This window comes from Macaca mulatta, chromosome 16 (genome assembly GCF_049350105.2).
Source record: "Macaca mulatta isolate MMU2019108-1 chromosome 16, T2T-MMU8v2.0, whole genome shotgun sequence".
In the NCBI taxonomy this organism is placed as follows: Eukaryota; Metazoa; Chordata; class Mammalia; order Primates; family Cercopithecidae; genus Macaca; species Macaca mulatta.
The window spans coordinates 44,461,251-44,481,529 of NC_133421.1; the positions used below are offsets into that span (position 1 = coordinate 44,461,251).

Consider the following 20,279-nt stretch of genomic DNA (forward strand, 5'->3'; position numbering starts at 1 on the left):
GTTCAACATGATGATGTTTTTAAATATGTATACACTGTGGAATGGCTAAATCAAGCTAATAAACATACTCATTGCCTATGTGAGGCTTGATTTAGCCATTTTTTGTGATAAGAACACTTAAAATCTACTCTGCATTTTTCAAGAATCCAACACATTGTGCATTCTTGGGTGGGTTTGCAAAAGATTTTTAAAAAGAACAATATATTGTTATTAACAATAGTTGCCATGTTGAACAATAGATCTCTTGAATTTATTCTTCCTAACTAACTGAAATTTTGTATCCTTCGACCCACATATCCCCAGTGCCCCTCCCCTCCCACTGCCCCAGCCCCTGGTAACTGCCATTCTACTATCTACTTCTATGAGTTCAACTTTTTTAGATTCCATATATAAAAGTGAGATCATGCTATATTATGTTGTATTGTTTTGTTTTTAAAATCTGTTTTAAAAAGATAAAAACTTTCCTTATACTTCAACAAAGTTCTGCAGTAGGTTAACAACCTTGCTTTTTGACAGTTCAATTATTTACTGAAACTAAAAACAAAATTTGGATTTTTTTATGCCACTGTTTTGTTCAACAACATTTACACATAAGCTAAAAGGAAAACACATGGGATAGTTTCCATTTACTCTGTTAAAAACTTAGGATATATAATTACCTGCAAGCTTACCTTTCCATATTTCTTCTTTTTGCTCTGCGAAGAGCTACTATTCCATGTTTTGCAAGAGTATCTAAGGAAAATGGATCAATTCCCTATAATCAAATTAACATAAAAATTATAAACAAGTTTTAAACCAGTATTTCTCAAACCTTTTGGTCTCAGCACTACTTTATTCTCTTAAAAATTATTAAGTACCCAAAGAGCTTTTGCTTATGTAAGCTCTATCTATAATATTTATCATATTACAAAAACTGATAAACTTGTAAAATATTTATTAATTCATTTAAATAATAAGCCCATTTCATGTTAATATACATAACATTTTAACTGAAAATTTACTACACTTTTGAAAACAAAAATATATATAGTGAGCTAGCAGTGGCATTACTTTACATTTTTGCAAATCTCTTCAATGTTTTTCATAGAAAACAACTGGATTCTCATATCTGATTCAGTATTCAGTTTGGAATGATATGTTATTTTGGTTTAAGTTTATGAAGAAAATCTGGCCCCACACAGATAAATATTGTAAAGGGAATAATATTTTAATAGCCTTTTCAGATAACTATGGAAATTCTTCTTTGATACTATACCAAAACTCAACAAGTAATAGTTTCTCAAAGGTTAGTTTCACTATGGAACCACAGCAACGAACTTTTCATACTATCTCACATTAAAACACGTTAGTGTAACTTGCACACTGAATGGATTATTCATCCAGGTATGATTTTATAAAAATCATGCATTTTTAGTCGAGTAGATAGATAGCATTAGTTCACTGAGTTAGGCAAAGTTTCCACATGTTGACACATTTCATGTATAACATGTTATGTTATACATGTAGAAACTGTGTCACGTTATACATGTGGAAACTTTGCCTAACTCAGTGAACAAAAACTCACTTTTGTTAATATCACCAATATTATCAGGAAAGTCTTTTAAGTATTGGAAAGCTGTCAAGTTCACATGGCAGATACAAGTTTTCCGAAATTCTAATTTTTGTTTAAAAGTTCAAATGTTATTGGCAACAAATACTGTCAGTTGTTTTAAGTCACAGAATTTCTTCATTCATTTTTGAGAGAAATCTACCAAATAGCCATATCTAGATAACGACAGTTTTTCTGTCAGTCATTCTTCCAGGTAAAAGTGGCATTCCATGAAAAAGTGTTTAGTTTACCTTGCAATTCAAACAATTACACAAGTGCTTTCCTTCAAGACAACCATCACATTTTGGTATGCAACAGAAGAGCTTTGTAGTTCCTAGCCCCATAATCCCAACACTTTAGGAGGCCAAGCCAAGAGGATCACTTGAGACCAGCCTGCACAACATGGCAACACCCAGTCTCTACGAAAAAACTTAAAAATTAGCCAGGCATGGTGATGCACATCTGTAGTCCTGGCTACTTGGGAAGCTGAGGCAGAAAGATCACTTGAGCCCAGAAGGTCAAGGCTGTAGTGAGCTGTAAGTGTGCCACTGCACTCCAGCTGGATGACAGAACAAGACCCTGTCTCAAAAAAAAAAAAAAAAAAAAAAAAAAAAAAAAAAGAGTGCTTTGTGCATACTTCATATTTTGTCACACATAATAATAAAAGGATGAATATTTAAGATAAAATTTAATAAAATTAATAAGTTTTACCATTTCATCAAGACATTCTTAAATGATACTGCCTTTTCTTTTTCACTGCAAGTGTGTGGTGGTATGGCAATAAAGAATGCAATGACTACTAATATAGCTTGGTGCTACTGCTTCGATTTGTGCTAAAGTGCCAGCAGTTTTACAGATTGCTTTTGCAGCATCATTGCAAATGTCAACACAATGTAAAAGGTGTGTTTATTATTATGAAAATAGTTTTTGACCTCACAGACTCTCTGAAAAAGTCTTAGGGATTCTTAGGGGTCCACAGACCACACTTCAAGAAATGCTTAAGAACTTTTACAAATAACTAAAATCTAAACTTTCTTTCTCACCTTTTGATTAATGATGACAAATCCTTTATTGGACTGAGCACAGACTTTGTCTTTCAGGTCTATTATTTTTTGTACTCTATCTTCAATAAATTTTCTTTCAGCTTTTACCAATTTCTCTTTCTCTTCTGCAGTCTTATAAAAGAAACCAGAGCTCACCTCTCTAAAAGATTAATAAAAACCAGCTAGTAAAGGCAGGAGAAAAAAGGAAAAAAGGTAGAAATAGTCTACACCAAATATCTGGAAGGAAAGAAAGATTTTAAAACACCTTTAGAAAAAAAATTTCAAAAGTTATAAAGAGAAAGTAACACGTACGTTTTTTCATATTCTAGTGAAACGTTGCAAATAAGGATAAATGCATCTTCTACTCGCTTCTTCATATCTGGATGACGGGCACCATGATCCAAAACTAATCCTTGGATCAACCTATTAAAAATATTAATGTTTCTTACTTTTAATATATACTCTAAAATTTGGTATAAAATTATCATTATAGTATTAAAGTTATACCAATACTTCCAGGACACACATTGTTTCCTTGTACCAATTTTAACAGTTTTTGATGTTTTTGTTTTTTGTTTTCAGAGATGAGGGTCTCGTTATGATGTCCAGGCTTGCCTCAACATCCAATCCTCCTGCCTCAGCCTCCCAAGTAGCTGGGACTAAAGGAGTGTGCCACCTCACCCACCTCCATGCATTGACTTTAAACCTAACATATAATTAGTAAAATTAGGAAAGAGAATCTACTTTAACACAGTGTGACTATAAAGTCACAATAAAATGTCAAGCCAGAATGATTTTCTAAGTTATGTGATTAAAAAATATGACACAGCTTATCAAGTAATGAAAGGTAGGTATACAATGAGTTTCTTAGGAACATTTATTCAAAATGATTATATGGAACAACTAAAAACTGTTAACCTAAATGTCCAACAATAGGGTATTATTCAGCAAATAATGACCCAACTGTTTGATGGTTATAAAAAGTATGTAATAACATGGAAAAATATGTATAGGGCTAGCTGATAAGCATAGAATGACAAATTGCATATGAAGCATGACTATAACTGTTCTTTTTAAAAACAAACAACTTGGCATTAAAAAGAAAAACAATGGGAGGGACCTAAGAGTAGGGGTTATGCATAGGTAGTAGGAATATAGATGATTTGGAAAGGAGGTGTTTCTTCCTGTTTTCCAAATAATCTTTCAAGAGTCAATATTTTTATAACTTTATAAAATTCATTTACAAAACATTTAGGGGACGGAATTTCTACTCATGAATCCTTTATAACGAATTTTTGTTATATATTTTAAAAATATTTTGTAGTAGTTCAACATAATTATAAGGAAGTCTTCAAAATTTTACTTTAACTAGATTACTCCACCTCTTAACAGAATGTAAACATATCTAGGAAGAAACAAAAACACTATGTTCAACATTCCTCACTTTTCAAGCCTTCTTCACTTTCCTCCCTCCCTACTGTCAGGAAATGACATTGTTTCTTTGAGAAAATAGAAACATTGTCCCATTACTACTTCTACCAATCCACTTGCACTTGAACCTGAACCTCCTTCTACTATGAATGAGCTGTCCATGTTCCTCTCTATGGGTAACCTCTCTACTTGTGTACTGGACTCCATTTCCTTCTCTGTTCTTGCACTGGCCCCTAATCCCCCATATCAATTCTTCTCACCTAAAGGACCATTCTTACCAGCATACAAACTTGCAGTAACAATTCCTGTCATTAATACAAAAAATCCTCCCTCAGCCCCATTCCCATATTCCCTTCTAGCTACTGCCCCATTTCTCTGTTCTCCTTTGTAGCTATACTTCTCTCAGTAACCATTCTCTCTTGAGCCCACCTTCAGTCTGACTTTTATTTCCACCTCTTTATTCAATCAGTTCTCATTAAAGCCACTAAAAAAGTAAATGTTTTCCAAATATAACAATCAACTCTCAACTCTCAGTAACAGCAATGTACTCAAACTTTCAGTAGCATATGACACAGCTGATTATTGTCTCCTTGCAATACTTTCTTCTTTTGACTTCTGGGGCACCACTCTCCCTTGGCTTTAATGCCTCATTGACTGCCCCCTTCTCAATCCCTTTTGCTGAATCCACCTCATATTCTCAAACTCTAAACATCCAACTTCCCAGGGATCATGCTTTAAACTTCCTTTACTATATTCACTTCCCAGATGGTCTCATTAACTCATGGCTTTAAGTCATTTATACACTAATGATTCTCAAATACATACTTCTAGGGCAGACCTCTATTCTGAACTCCAGACATCTCTCCAAATTCCTACTCAACATCTCCACATGGATGCCTAACAGGCATCTCAAACATAACATTCTCAAACTGAACTCTGGATTTATCTCCCCAAATCTGCTCCTCCTAGTCTTCTCCATCCCAAGAAACAGCACCTCCACTTTTCCTGCTGATCATGAAAAGGCCTAAGAGATATCCCTGACTGCTCTGTTTCTGTCATGTCCTATGTTGAACCCTCAACAAATCCTATTGCCCTTTCCTTCTAAGTACACCCTAATCCAAACCATTTTCATTTCTCACTTGTACTATACCAACATTCCTAATTGGTCTCTGGTTTCTGCCCTTGGCCCTCTTTTACCTCCCAATCAGCCATTTTGTATGTATTCCCCACACAAAATCCACAGATAACCTTCTGAAATATAAATCAAGAACTTGTTATCCTTAGCAATAGTAGGCTAACTGAGATCAATCCTACTATCAAAAACAACTAAACATGCTGGCTTAAAAGCAAAAAAACCTTAGCAACATTGAAGAGCTATGAGATAGTATATAATTACTAGGCCAAAACTGAAATAAAACAGAAACTCCAAAAGGTAAGCAGAGAACTGCAGGAACAGTAGGTTCTTTTATCTTAAAGTCATTTGACAATCCAGGCAAATCTGAAGTTTGGTTTCAATGTCTTCACAATGAGAAGAAAAAAAGCCCAGAGCTCATCCAAGGTGGAATGTCTTACAGGAGACCCTCTTCACATTAAGTTGGAACCACAAAGGCTACATACTCATGATTATCCAGAAGGAAGCCAGAAATAATCAGCCCTCACATGGACTTACGGTTGGAATTCAAGTCAAATGGATATTCCCAAAAACCTCAAACTGTGAATTTAATTTAAAGTAGTCCCTAGCTCCTTGAGGCAGCAAATGCAAATCCTCTCTGCAGAAAGGCAGCTTCATTCTAGGTCTCAAATTATTTCTACAATACCTTTTTCAAGCACAATGAATGGCACATATGAAAACAAAGCATGATGAGTGAGAACCAGTAAAATACAATAAACACCAGAAAGGGACAAGTCAAAACTTTAGATATTATAATTATCAAACATTAACTATATGTTTAAAGAAAGAAAAAAGGGCAAGTTTGGAAAGATTTGCAAGGAATAGAACACCATAAAAGTAACATGGCAGATTTAAGAAACAAATAGAACTTCTATAAATAGTAAATAAGGATATCCACACATATACACACAGATATAAAAAATTCAAGAAAACAACAGACATATATCCATATGTCTAATAAAAGAATATTGCAATTTTTATAGCAGCACTATTAATAATGGGCAAAAATTGCAAAGTACCTAAATGCCAATCAATAGCAGAATGAATAAACTGTGGTATATTAACACAAAAAAATACTAAATAGCAAAGAGAATGACCAATCTACTAATCACACAGAAATACAAATGAGTCTCACAAACAATGCTAAATGAAAAAGGTCAGAAACAAAGAATACCTACCTTATGATTCCTTATACAAGTACGAAACATATAACAATCTATGTGGTAGAAATTCAGATTACTCTAGAAGAAATATGGCTGAAAGGGAGCAAAAGAGGGGCTTTTAAGGTACTAGTAGTTCTGTTTCTTGTAAGAGTGCTGATTACACAGATATATTCAGAAAATTAATCAAGCCATGTTGTTATGATACTTGCATTTTTAGTGTGTATTACACTTCATTAGAAAGTTTATTTTTAAATCAAGGGATTTTAAAGTAGAAAAAATCAAGGGTTTTAAAGTAGAGTAGACATCGTTTAAGAGAAAATTGGGAAACAACAAAATATATCACTAGAAATTATCCAGAATGCAACACAAAAGACAACAAGACAAAAAGTACATAAAAAACTAAATTAAGAACATCAAGCATACATTTAGTTGGAGAAGGAGAAGGGATGAACAAAACAAATGCTTAAACAGATAATAGATGGAAATTTTCCAGAATCAGATAAAAACAATAACACTCAAAAACCCAGAAAATGTCAACCAGAATAAACAAAAACAAATCCATACCTAGCTACATCATAGTAAAGGTATACAATACCAAAGACAAATATCTTAAAATCACCTAGGTAAATAAAGGACTCATGGCTAATATCTGTACAGCAATAATGAAAGCTAGAAAACAATAGAACAATATCTTCAATCAGCTGAAAGAAACTAACTGCCAACCTAGTAAACACACAATGAAAGTATCAAAGAATAAAGCTAAAGGCATTTTCAGGCAAAGAAAAACTGAAAGTATACCTCCAACAAACTATCACTAAGGAAAATCTATAGGATGAACTTTAGGCAGAAGAAAAGCAATCCCAAATGGAAGGCTGAGATGCAAAAAGCTACACAGATGGTTGGGCATGGTGGCTCACACCTGTAATCCCAGCACTTTGGGAGGCCGAGGCAGGTGGATTGCTTGAAGTCAGGAGTTCAAGACCAGCCTGGCCAACATGGTGAAACCCCATCTCTACTAAAATACAAAAAATTAGCTAGGCGTGGTGGTGCATGTCTGTTGTCCCAGCCACTTGGGAGGCTGAGGGAATCACTTGAACCTGGGAGGCAGAAGTTGCAGTGAGCCAAGATCAAGCCACTGCACTCCAGCCTGGTGACAGAGTGACACTCTGTCTCAAAAAAGAAAAAAATAAATAAATAAGTAAGGATAAGTAGAAAGTATAAAACAAGATGGCAAACTTTTTAATTTGCTTTTTTAAAAATTTTAATAGCTTTTTGGGGAACACGTGGTGTTTGGTTACATAAAATAAGTTCTTTAGTGGTGATTTCTGAGATTTTGGTGCACCCATCACCCGAGCAGTGTACACTGTACCCAAAGTCAAGTCTTTTATCCCTCATCATCCTCCCACCCTTTCCCCCGGGTCCCCAAAGTCCACTGTTAAGATGGTAAATTTTAAATCAAATATATCCATAACTGTATTAAACATAAAGGATTAAATGCTCCTGTTAATAAAGATTATCAGATTTAATATTTTAATCTACCTATATGACACAAAAATCATGTAAAGAGAGAAACAGTGAAAGTAAAAACACACAAAGATATGACAGGCAAATACTAATTAAAAGAAAACTGGGCTGGGCACAGTGGCTCATGCCTATAATCCCAGCACTTTGGGAGGCCGAGGAGGGTGGATCACTTGAGGTCAAGAGTTTGAGACCAGCCTGACCAACATGGTGAAACCCCATCTCTGATAAAAATACAAAATTAGCTGAGTGTGGTGGCACATGCCTGTAATACCAGTTACTTGGGAGGCTAAGGCAGGAGAATCACTTGAACCCAGAGGAGGCAGAGATTGCAGTGAGCCAAGATCGCACCACTGCACTCCAGCCTGGGTAACAAGAGCAAAACTTCAACTCAAAAAAAAAAAAAAAAAAAAACCCAGATGGACCTGGCATGGTGGCTCATGCTGTAATCACAGCACTATGGGAGGCCGAGGCAGGTGGTGGATCCCTTGAGTTCAGGAGTTTGAGACCAGCCTGGGCAACATGGCATAATCCTGTCTTGACACAAAATACAAAAATTAGCCAGACATGGTGGCATATATCTGTGGTCCCAGCTACTCAAGAGGCTAAGATGGGAGGATCACTGGAGCCCAGGTGGTCAAGGCTGCAGTGAGCCATAATTGTGCCACTGCCCTCCAGCCTGGGTGACAGAGTAAGACCCTGTATCAGAAAAAAAAAAAGGAAAGGGAAGGAAAGGCCAAAGGCAAAAGGCAAAAGGCAAAAGGCAAAAAGGCAAAAGGCAAGGCAAAGCAAAGCAAAGCCAGGCACGGTGGCTCACGCCCACAATCCCAGCACTTTGGGAGGCAGAGGTGGGTGGATCACCTGAGGTCGGGAGTTCAAGACCAGCTGGACCAACATGGAGAAACCCCGTCTCCACTAAAAAAAAAAAAAAAAAAAATACAAAATTAGCTGGGCATGGTGGCACATGCCTATAATCCCAGCTACTTGGGAGGCTGGGGCAGAAGAATCGCTTGAACCCAGGAGGCAGAGGTTGCGGTGAGCCAAGATCACACCGTTGTACTCCAGCCTAGGCAACAAGAGCGAAACATTATCTCAAAAAAAAAGAAAGGAAAGAAAGGAAAGGGAGGGAGGGAGGGAGGAAGAGAGGGAGGGAGGGAGGAAGAAAGGAAAGAGAGAGAGAAAGGAAGGAAGGAAGGAGGGAAGGAAGGAAGGAGGGAAGGAAGGAAGGAGGGAAGGAAGGAGGGAAGGAAGGCAGGCAGGCAGGCAGGCAAGCTGGTACAACAGCTTTTAACATGTAAAGATTTTTTAAATATAATTATCAATATCAGATACATTATACTTTTAAAGATATTACTAGAAAAAAGTTGCTTCGTATCAGTACAAAAGTTCAATGCCCCAGGAAATATGTAATAGTTTAAAAACTATGCATCTAAAAAGATTGTCTCAAGATATATAAAGCAAAACTCTCAAAACTAATTTTTATTCAGTTTTATTCAGTTTACTCAAAACTAAAGTAAAATATAAACAGGTGCACAATAATATTGAAAGATATTAATACATTTCACTCGGTAATTGACAGAATAAGCAGTCAAAACATCAATAAGGATATAGAAGTTCTGAACAACAGGATTAACAGGATACCTTGATCTTAATGGACATGTATATAAAATTGTACCTACCAACTGCAGCATACATTCCTTTCAAGTACACGAAACATTAACATAACAAAAGCTGACTATACACTGAGCCATAAAGCAAGTGTCAACAAATTTCAAAGAAGCAAAAATCTCATAGAGCATATTCTCTGACCATAACGTAATTAAGCTAGGTATCAGTAATAACTAAAATTTCCCCATGTTAAGAAGCACACTTCTAGTTGAAATTAGAAAATATTTTAAACTGAATAAAAATTATGATTACATATCAAAACTTGAAGGATGCAGCTGAATAATACTTTGAGAAAAATGTAAGGTTTTAAGTACTGTATTCAAAAGCAGGAGACTGAAAATTAATAACCTAAGTAGCTATCACAATAAAACAGAAGCAGCAAAAAAGTCCCCACAAAATTCCAAAAAAGCAAATTAATAATAAAGAGAAAGACACTGTGAAACAAAAACAAACCTCTGGGAAAAAATTATCAAAAAAAGGAAAGGAAGGCATAAATAACACCAGAAATAAATGGTGATACCACTATAGATCCTGCAAACAGGATCCTTATAAAAATTGTATGCCTATAAGGATATTTATGAACATTTTATACCAAAAATTTCAGAGTTAAACAAAATGGACACATTTCTTAGAAAACGTTACTTACCAAAATGATTCAAAAAATAAGTAGAAAACCTAACTAGTCCTATAGCCATTAAGAAAATTGCATGAGTGGGGCCATGAGCGGTGGCTCACACCTGTAATCCTAGCACTTTGGACCGCAGAGGCAGGTGGATCACGAGGTCAGGAGTTCGAGACCAGCCGGACCAACATGGTGAAACCTGTCTCTACTAAAATATAAAAACATAGCCGGGTGTGGTGCCACGTACCTGTAGTCCCAGCTACTCAGGAGGCTGAGGCAGGGAAATCACTTGAACCCAATAGGTGGAGGCTGCAGTGAGCTGAGATCACGCCATTGCACTCCAGCCTGGGGGACAGAGTGAGACTCCATCTCAAAAAAAAAAATAAGAGAAGAAAAAAAGAAAATTGCATGAGTAATCAAAAATCTTTCCTTTTCCAAAATAATTATCAAGGTGAAAAACAATGAGAGAAAGAACGAACCTACAAATTAACAGAGACTTAAAAAGAGGTATCACCTAAGTGCAGTATACAGACTGTGTGTAGATCTTAATCCAAACAAAACTGAAAAAAATCTGAGACAACTCTTAGACAAATTAGACTATAAACTGGAAATGTGGTGGTATTAATGAGTTATTAATTTTTAACGTGTTATCATGTTTTGTGGATGTATTAGGTAAAAGCAGGGGGTTTATGTTTTATGAATTACATGATATTTAGAGGTGGTATATGATGTCTGAATTTGCTTCAAAATAATCCAGGGTGGCAGGGGGAAAGAGGGAGGGGTATGGTTGAAATAAGATTGCTTCATATATTGGAAATTGATAAAGATAGCTAACAGGTATGTAGAAGTTCCCTATTCTGTTCTCTCTATATATGTTCACAATTTTCTATAATACGAAGTTTTAAAACAGTAAATCCAAAATCAACAAGGTACTCCAGAATCTGGCCCCTTTTGCCTCACCTCCTCTCCCTGTGCTCCAGGCACACTGTAACAACCCAGTCACACTTCTGCCTCAGGACCTCTTCAGAGGTCATTCCTTCTGCTTAGAACCCTCCTGCTCCAGATGTGCACATGGCTAGCTGCCTTGTTTCTTCAGAGACCTCTTAGCTCTTTAGGTTCTTATCAGAGTGGCCTTCCCTGTCCACTATAAAATAACACACATGATTTTTTTTTTCTATTTAAATTAGAAACATAAGCTTCTTTGGGAAAGAAATTCTGTTCTGTTTACTCTTCATTCCCATCACCCAGAGCAGTGACTTAATATATGTTGAATGAATATATTTATGTTGAATAAAAGTAAGTAATAAATTTAACAAAAGAATATCTTTAAAAAATTCTAGAACCCATATGTTGTCAAAGCTTATGTAATTTACTTTGTATCTGTTCCTAATTTATGCTTCATCTCCATGATTTCTACCATGAAGAGATCAATAGGGTAACCTGGTCTTCTAACAGCCAAAACAGAATCCACCACAGCCTGAAAGAGAAGTGAATGAGAACAGTAAGTTATTTGGACTACTAAAATAAACCAATGGCCCAAACAATCTATCACCAGACTAAGGAGATAAAAGCCTTCAGGATTCAAAACATAGGGCAAGACCAGTATGTGCCACTTTATTATGGACACTAATAATAATCAATGCCAACAGACACTTTAGAGTCTAAAGAAACTTCAGAGATCTTTAGGTCAAAACCTTTTATTTTATACACAAGGCAACTGAGATAAGACCTTAAGAAGTTACAGTTTGTAAATAAGATCTAACAGCTAGTAACAGGGCCAGGACTAGAATTCAGGGCTCCTTAACTGCCAAGTGACTACTCTTTCTATCATACCAAGACTATCCAAACTTTTCCACCAAAGGGCACCTTAATGGAAAAGAAGGAAATATAATCTAAAGTAATAGTTCCAATTTGCTGGCTATAATAACAGGAAATTTTAAAGTATCATGTTTGATCATGAAGTTTCCATGTCATCCCATAATATGTTTATCTCAATGTAAAAATAATGTTTTCCCCAAAAATTGTAAAGTAAAATTGACACTTCAAAAAGATACATCTCATTTATTCTGACACATATGACCAGGGATATACAATTTAAGAAGCATAGCACAACACACCTTATTGCTTAGCTCAGAAAATGATATAAAAATAATAAATAACTGCAGAAATTAAGAGGTCAAGTTATAACTACCCTAAAATATACATAAAGCAGAAAAAAATGGTATATTAGAACACTTTGCCTAATATTTTAGGCAAATTTAGGTAACATAATATTTTATTTTAGAGGCAAATAACAAATAAGACAAAGGCCATTGGATAGTGAGAATATCGGTGTTTCTGTAACTCTAAAACAGAATGGGTGCCCTAGCAGCATGAAGATTTTGGGCCATTTAAGTACTCTAACAGCAAAAAACACAGCAGAGCCTTTCTTCTGACTCTGCTCATCAAGAAATTGTCTGATCTTAATCTGATTTCCCAAGTTGGTTTTTTTAATGGTAAGGAGAATCGACCAGAAACAACTCAGGTATTCCAGTACATTTGGCATTTGTAGTTCTCAAAGTAAATTATTAAGATAATATTCTGCTTTGTATGTCAATGTCTTATGAATTTGTTTCCTAAGAATTTATCATTCCTGGTAAACAAATACATTCAAGTTTCAGAAACTACAAAGCTGAGAAACAATAAGGATATCAAATCATTGCCACCTGATAAAAGCCTTCCCAAAATATACAGCCAATCTTATCTTTATATAAAATACATTTTTTTTTTGGTATTCTTTTTTTTTTTTGAGACAAAGTTTCACTCTGTCACCCAGGCTAGAGTGCAGTGGCATAATCTCGGCTCACTGCAAACTCCCCCTCCCTCCCGGAGTGAGTCTCCTGCTTTAGCCTCCCAAGTAGCTGGGATTACAGATGCCTGCTACCATGCCCAGCTAATTTATGTATTTTGAGTAGAGACAGGATTTTACCATGCTGGCCAGGTTGGTCTCAAACTCCTGACCTCAGGTGGTCTCCCCACCTTGGCCTCCTAAATTGCTGGGATTACAAGCGTGAGCCACCATGCCCGGCCTATATGGTATATATTCTATCTTTAGAAATAAACAAAACACTGGCCAGATGTGGTGGCCCATGCCTGTAATCCCAGCACTTTGGAAGCCCCAGGTGGGTGGATCATTTGAGGTCAGGAGTTCAAGACAAGCTTTGGTAACATAGTGAGACCCCCATCTCTACTAAAAATACAGAAATTAGCTGGGTGTGGTGGTACGTGCCTGTAATCCCAGCTACTTGGGAGCCTGAGGTAGGACAATCACTTGAACCTGGGAGACGGGGGTTGCAATGAGCCAAGATCATGCCACCGCACTCCGGCCTGGGTGACAGAGTAAGACTCTGTCTCAAAAAAATTAGTAAGTAAAAGAAATAAACTACACAAATATACATTTCCAAGATGTGAATATTAATATATTAATATATCACATCACTCACATTCCATTATATTGGTAACCTTATCTACAAGGTACACTGCTAAAAATACTATCTCATGCGTCACCTCACATAATAAAATATGGACCTCTAGGTTTAAAAAGACCAGTATACTATTCAAGAGCTTCCACAGGAGATCATCTGCAGGCAGCGAAACCTCTCCCAACTATCAAGTCACATTTAAAAAAAAAAAAAAAAGACCTAGTATGAGGCCGGGCGCGGTGGCTCACACCTGTAATCCCAGCACTTTGGGAGGCCAAGGTGGGCAGATCACTTGAGGTCAGGAGTTGGAGACCAGCCTGACCAACATGGTGAAACCCGCTCTCTACTAAAAATACAAACATTAGTTGGGCATGGTGGCACATGCCTGTAATCCCAGCTACAGGCATTAGCTGGGAGGCTGAGGCAGGAGAATCGCTGGAACCTGGGAGGTGGAGATTGCAGTAAGCCAAGATCATGCCACTGCACTCCAGCCTCGGCAACAGAGTGAGACTCTGTCACACACACACAAAAAAAAGGCCTAGTATGATACTTCTGAAAATTACAAATACTGTTCTCACCAGTCAAATCTAATCTACAGTTAGGCCTATACAGTAACTGTCTGTCTTCCGTATTTTATGTCCAAAAAACCACATGCAATCCTTGATTATCTTACAGAAAAAATAAAAATATCACCATGCGCTAGGCTATATTTATTCTGAATGCAAAAGTTTAATAACATACCTCTGTTAACACATCAGCCAGTTCAGCATGAACTTTAGTTCGTAATGATGTTCTAGCTACATCTAAGAGGACTTTTCTTTTCATCTCCTTTGTCACTTTAACTTCCTCCAAAACTTCAAGTGCTTTTATCTTTGCAGCTTCAAATCCTTCAGTTATTATTCTAGGGTGCAGGCCCTGTTACATCAACGTAAAATTATAAATTATAAAATAAGTCATCCAATGTAAAAGTAACCAACCTGTCTGATTAATATATTATGCCCAAAAATAGTTACTCACATTATTGCCATGATATATAAGTGTACATAATCCATAAGTCATTTTAGTGCTTCATACTTGAAATAATCTCAAACTTACAGTAAAGCTTCAAGTCTAGTACAAAAAATTACAAAAGTCCTTTTTATTTCCAAAAATTTTGACTACATTGTTGGCATGTGGTGCCCTTCTGAATGGGCACACACAAAAATATTCTTTTCAATGCAGAGGAAAAGAACCACCACTGAATTGGGGAAAAGTGGCAGACAGAACACTGTGGTGTCTACCACTTCACCAAGAGATCAAAGTTAACATCACAGTAATGAGAGAGACAGGCATTACATGCCTGCTGATATGATGCATTCAGCAGAACACAACACTTCTGTGGTATTCCTGCCAACAATCTATAACCTAAGTTTAATTGAGGAAATAGGCAAATCCACATTGAGGGACTTTCTACAAAATAACTGGCTGGTACTCCTTAAAAGTAGCAATATCATGAAGCATAAAAGGCACCTCAGGAACTAGTCTAGCTTAAAGGATACTAAAGGAACACAACAACTGAATGCAATGCATGAACTTAGATCTTTTTTTTCTATAAAGAACACTATTAATACAAATGGTGAAATTTGAATAGAATGCAGATTAGATAATACTAATGTATCAATGTGTTACTGTTATTAATTTCCTGGTTTTTATAACTATACTGCAATTATATAATTCCCTGGTTTTAAGAAACATACACTAAAATATTTAGATCACGTCTGCAACATAGAGTTTAAAAAGAATATGTACACTGATACTAAGGAAGAGAACAGGGCAGGCAGAGAATGAGAGAAAAGAAAATAAGAATCTGTGTAAAAAGTACACAGGAATTCTTTGTAGTGTGCTTGCAACTTTTCTATAGGTCTAAAATTATGACAAAATATTTTTAATAGTATTTTTTGTTCCATAAAATAATACACAAACTTGTAAAAGCTAGCACTTGGTCTAATTCATTCCCTTACTTCTTTTCTTTACATCAATCCTATAATAATCTTTAAAAGTTGACATTGAGTATTTGTGCTGGACATGACTAAGACTTTTACACGAGTTATTTAATTCTCTAGCCACACTATGAAGTGGGTATTATTATTTTTCCTGTTTCACAGATAAGAAGACCGAGGCTTAAAGGGATAATGTAATTTGCCTTAGATGACCAAGATAATAAGAAGTGAAACCAGGTTGTTTAAACCCATGAGACGTGACTCTAGAGGCTATGTTATTAACCATTTTCATAAACGTCTTCAAGCTAGGACCCCACAATCTTTCATCCAGATTACTATGAAAACCTCTGGTCTAGACTCCCTTAAAACCATCCCCCAAATATTTAAAATGCCAATCTGACCGTATCAGTCATTAGTATGTTTCTATGTTTGGTATGTAATACCACTGGATGAAGTCTAAGCTTGTTGGTTAGCATACTATATGCCCTCTGTGATCTGGCTCCCACTTCCCTCTCCAGCCTCTTCTCCACTACTGTTCACATCCCTTGAAATTCCAGCAACATCAAAATGCCTGTAGCTTCATACAACACCATGTTGTTTGTCTTCTCTGTGACTTTGCTTATGTTGTTCCTTCTGCCTGCAAAGCCATTCTCCTCAACCCTCGCTTTTTTGTCTGGTTCACTTCTCCTCATCCTGAAGATTTAGGCCAGGTCTTACTTCCTCCAGAGAGTTCTTCCTGACTGCTTCAGGCTGGTTTAGGATGTCCCTCCAGCCTCAGTGATTCTATCACATACTGTGCCCAGCTCTATCACTGTACGGTCACAGAGTTTCATAATGTCTGTTAGCATCTCACCCTTGCCAAACTCCTTTCTTCCTAACCCAACCCTAATTTGGTTTGGGTTTCCCTCTCCCACTTGTGCTTTGGAGAAAGCTGATCTTATCCCCAGCTCAAGGAGTAGATCCTGATTAGTCTAAGTCAATTCCCATAAAAACTGTTACTGGCTTGGGATGGACATAATACTAAAGTTGGCCCAATCATACCAAAGAAAAGCCTCCTGAATGGCTTTATCTTGCCCTCTGCCTACTTTCCTCTGACAGTCTTTCTTCTCTCTCCTCTGTCCTGTCCTCTCTCTTCTCTCTCTCTCTCTTTTAGAGACTGAGTCTCACTCTGTCACCCAGGCTGGAGTACACTGGTACGATCATGGCTTACTGCGGCCTGCACCTCCTGGGTTCAGGCAGTCCTCTTGCCTCAGCTCCCCAAGTAGCTAGGACCACATGCGGAATGCCATCAAGCCTAATTTTTTTTATTATTTCTAAAGACGGGGTCTCACTATGTTGCCCAGACTGGTCTCAAATTCCTGGGCTCAAGTGATCCTCCTGTCTCAGCCTCCCAAAGTGCTGGGATTACAAGCATGAGCCATTGTGCCCAGCCAGTCTTACCTTTTTTTTTTTTTTTTTTTTGAGATGGAGTTTCACTCTTATTGCCCAGGTTAGAGTGCAATGGCACAATCTCGGCTTACTGCAACCTCCGCCTGCTGGGTTCAAGCAATTTTCCTGCCTCAGCCTCCTGAGTAGCTGGGATTACAGGCATGCGCCACGACACCCGGCTAATTTTGTATTTTTAGTAGAGATGAGGTTTCTCCATGTTGGTCAGGCTGGTCTCAAACTCCTGACCTCAGGTGATCCACCCACCTCAGCCTCCAAAAGTGCTGGGATTACAGGCTTGAGCCACCGCGCCCGGCCTCTTACTTTCCAGATGGAAATACTCTTAGGATGAAACAACACTGTGAGTGGAAGAGCTAAGAGACAAAGAATCTGTGTACTTGAAGACTGAATTTTATGACCAGACAGTCTGCCTCATCTCTCCATTTTCTATTATGGGAGATAATCATTTCCTTATTGTTCAAGTGAGTTTCAGTCAAGTTGTTTACAGCCAAAAGCATCCTAAGTTGCAAGTACTGAATTAATAGAAAATTCCCAATACTAAACGAAACACAGAGAATCATTTCTGACAAGGTTATGCTTTGCTGAAATGGTCCCTGAAAGACAGAAAAAGTTCAGATACGGAGAAAAGAGATACTTAATTAGAGAAAGGTAGAAACGTACATGATATTTTCAGAGGCCAGTGAATGGTGGACTCTGGCTGAAGTAGATTATTTATAAAGAAAAATGAAACTAGAAAGGAAGGTAAATTCACAATAAAGAAAACCTTCAATAATTTTTCTCCAGTTGTTTTACAAGGGTGCATAATTTGGTTTCAACTTTATCTATGGTGTTTTACTTTCTTAATTACCCATGGATACATGGGTAATTTTTTACTTTTTTTATGTCTCTTAAATATTTCATTTTTAAAAGAGATATATAATTCCAATAAAAGGCAGTATTTTGGCCAACAAAGTTCATTATTATTTCCATTTATAATTGTCCAAGAATATCTTAATTAAAATTAACTGTCTAGGCCAGGCGTGATGGCTTATGTCTGTAATCCCAGCACTCTGGGAAGCCAAGGCTGGTGGATCACCTGAGGTCAGGAGCTCGAGACCAGGCTGGCCATGATAGTGAAACCCTGTCTCTAATAAAAAAACAAAAATTAGCCGGGCATGGTGGCTTGTAATCTCAGCTACTCGGGAAGCTGAAGCACGAGAATCGATTGAATCTGGGAGGCGCAGGTTGCAATGAGTCGAGATCCTGTCACCGCACTCTAGCCTGGGTGACACAGTGAGACTCCGTCTCAAAATAAATAGTTAATTAATTAAATAAAACAAAAATAACATCTAAAATGCAATCATTTTACTAGTTAAAAAAATAACTTGCCATTCAAAATAACATATAAACTCTGTGAAATTCTAATACCTCAGAAATGTACAGATCAGCTTGTTTTAATAACTCTCCAATAATTAGAACATTTGAAGTAGTACCATCTCCTGTGACGTCATCCTGAGCTGTTGCTACTTTTGCTATCAAGGAAGCTGTTGGATGTTGAATTTGCTGGAAAAAGCAAGCAACAGATTTAAAAAGAGAGGATGAGATAAGAAAGTAGGTCACCAAAAACAAGATAACCTAGGGGTCAGCAGTAAAATTAAAAAATGAAATAAGCTTCATTCTACAAGTTTACAAGTTTTGTAATATCAATACCTAAATGTCAAGTCCAAAATTTTAAAAGTGACAGGTAATGAGGTCTGAAGATTTCATAAGTCTTTGCTTCAGAATGCAATGACATTTCTAAAATAAGATTAAATCCTTCAATCTCAAAATGAATACATTTATTAAACTTGCAAAGGATATTTTTATTTTTCCATAATTACAAAGAACATAAGGCAGTACCCCAAAAGATATTATTAATTTATAAGTATGTCTAAGTATACAACATATGTATAAGTATACAAAGACTTGGAAAGAGCCAGAAAAAAAAACTCTTTTTTTTTTTTTTTTGAGACAGTGTTTCACTCTGTCACCCAGGCTGGAGTGCAGTGGCACGATCTCAAGTTCACTGCAGCCTTGGCCTCCTGGGCTCAAGTGATCCTCTTACCTCAGCCTCCTGAGTAGCTGGGACTACAGGCACATGCTACAACACTGAGCAAATTTCTTTTTTTTTTTTTTTTGTAGAGACGGGTTTCACCAAGCCTGGTCTTGAACTCCTGGGCTCAAGCAATTTGGCCACCTCAGCCTCCCAAAGTGTTGGGATTACAGGAGTGAGTTACCACACCCGGCCAAAAAAAATTTTTTTATTGAAGTCTAATTCAACAAGCATATCTCAAGACTCAAGACTGCAGTATTTAGCTGACAGCCTTGGCTTACAGATACACAAGTTCTACTATGCTCCTAATTAAGGCTTATTAAGGTTTATTAAAGTCAGCAGCATCAGCTCACCATCTCTTGGAGCAGCACATTGCCATCTTTGGTGAGTTTGATGTCACCTGCACCAGAAACAAGCCTGTTCAGAGAACAACGATATTAACTTCATGTGGTAGGAAGACACTCCCAGTGCTTGCCATCCCATTATCCTCAACAGAGGGAACTGGGCTTGGAAAACTACTGTACCATGGGAATATGCCATGGTAATTACCACCATTTGCAGCTCACAGAATCATTTCTCCCCAGATGGACAGCTTATGGCGATTTCATTCCAAATGGACCATTTACAGATTTAAAGATAAAAGCAGTTGATGAGTTATGAAAAGTGGTTTGGTCAAAGAATACTTGAAAGTCTACAAAGCACAAATCTGCAAATTTCCTGCAGGTTTTTATTTTGGTGAACGTTTTCATTCAGTCAGTCACTCTAGTTTCCCTCATCCCTGCATTTATTAGATCACCAAGTTCTATCAATTCTACTACCTAAATATCTCTTGAATCTGCCCCCTTCTCTCCATCTCCACTGTTATCATCTCTACCTTGGATAGCATCCAGTTATCTCCAAACTAAAATACACCCTCCACACATTTTTCTTTCTAAAAGGCAACGTGATTCAGTCAGTTCCCTGATCAAAAGTCCTCCAATGATTTTTATGTTTTTCATCATTTTCAAGTTAAAATCCAAACACAGCAGACACTTGACCTTTCTCAATCTGGTTTATGTCTCTCTTCCCTGACTCATCTACTTTCCCACAAGCAAATCTTCTGGTTCCCTTAATAC

General features: G+C 37.0%; 1 protein-coding gene across 4 annotated transcripts in view; it reads right to left on the reverse strand.

The window, feature by feature from the left end:
* The window catches only part of CCT6B (chaperonin containing TCP1 subunit 6B), a 53,113-nt gene that overhangs the window by 12,347 nt on the left and 20,487 nt on the right, over positions 1 to 20,279 (reverse strand). The window contains exons 2-8 of one of the 4 annotated variants that reach the window (XM_015119055.3): positions 19,518 to 19,581; positions 18,501 to 18,635; positions 14,410 to 14,583; positions 11,581 to 11,684; positions 2,944 to 3,054; positions 2,632 to 2,791; positions 672 to 754 (exon numbers count right to left, since the gene is read on the reverse strand). In XM_015119055.3, coding sequence (XP_014974541.2) covers positions 672 to 754; positions 2,632 to 2,791; positions 2,944 to 3,054; positions 11,581 to 11,684; positions 14,410 to 14,583; positions 18,501 to 18,635; positions 19,518 to 19,581 — 831 coding nt within the window. The remainder of the gene's footprint in view (positions 1 to 671; positions 755 to 2,631; positions 2,792 to 2,943; positions 3,055 to 11,580; positions 11,685 to 14,409; positions 14,584 to 18,500; positions 18,636 to 19,517; positions 19,582 to 20,279) is intronic. The other 3 variants (XM_015119056.3, XM_077970795.1, XM_015119058.3) reach the window with 3 other exon arrangements.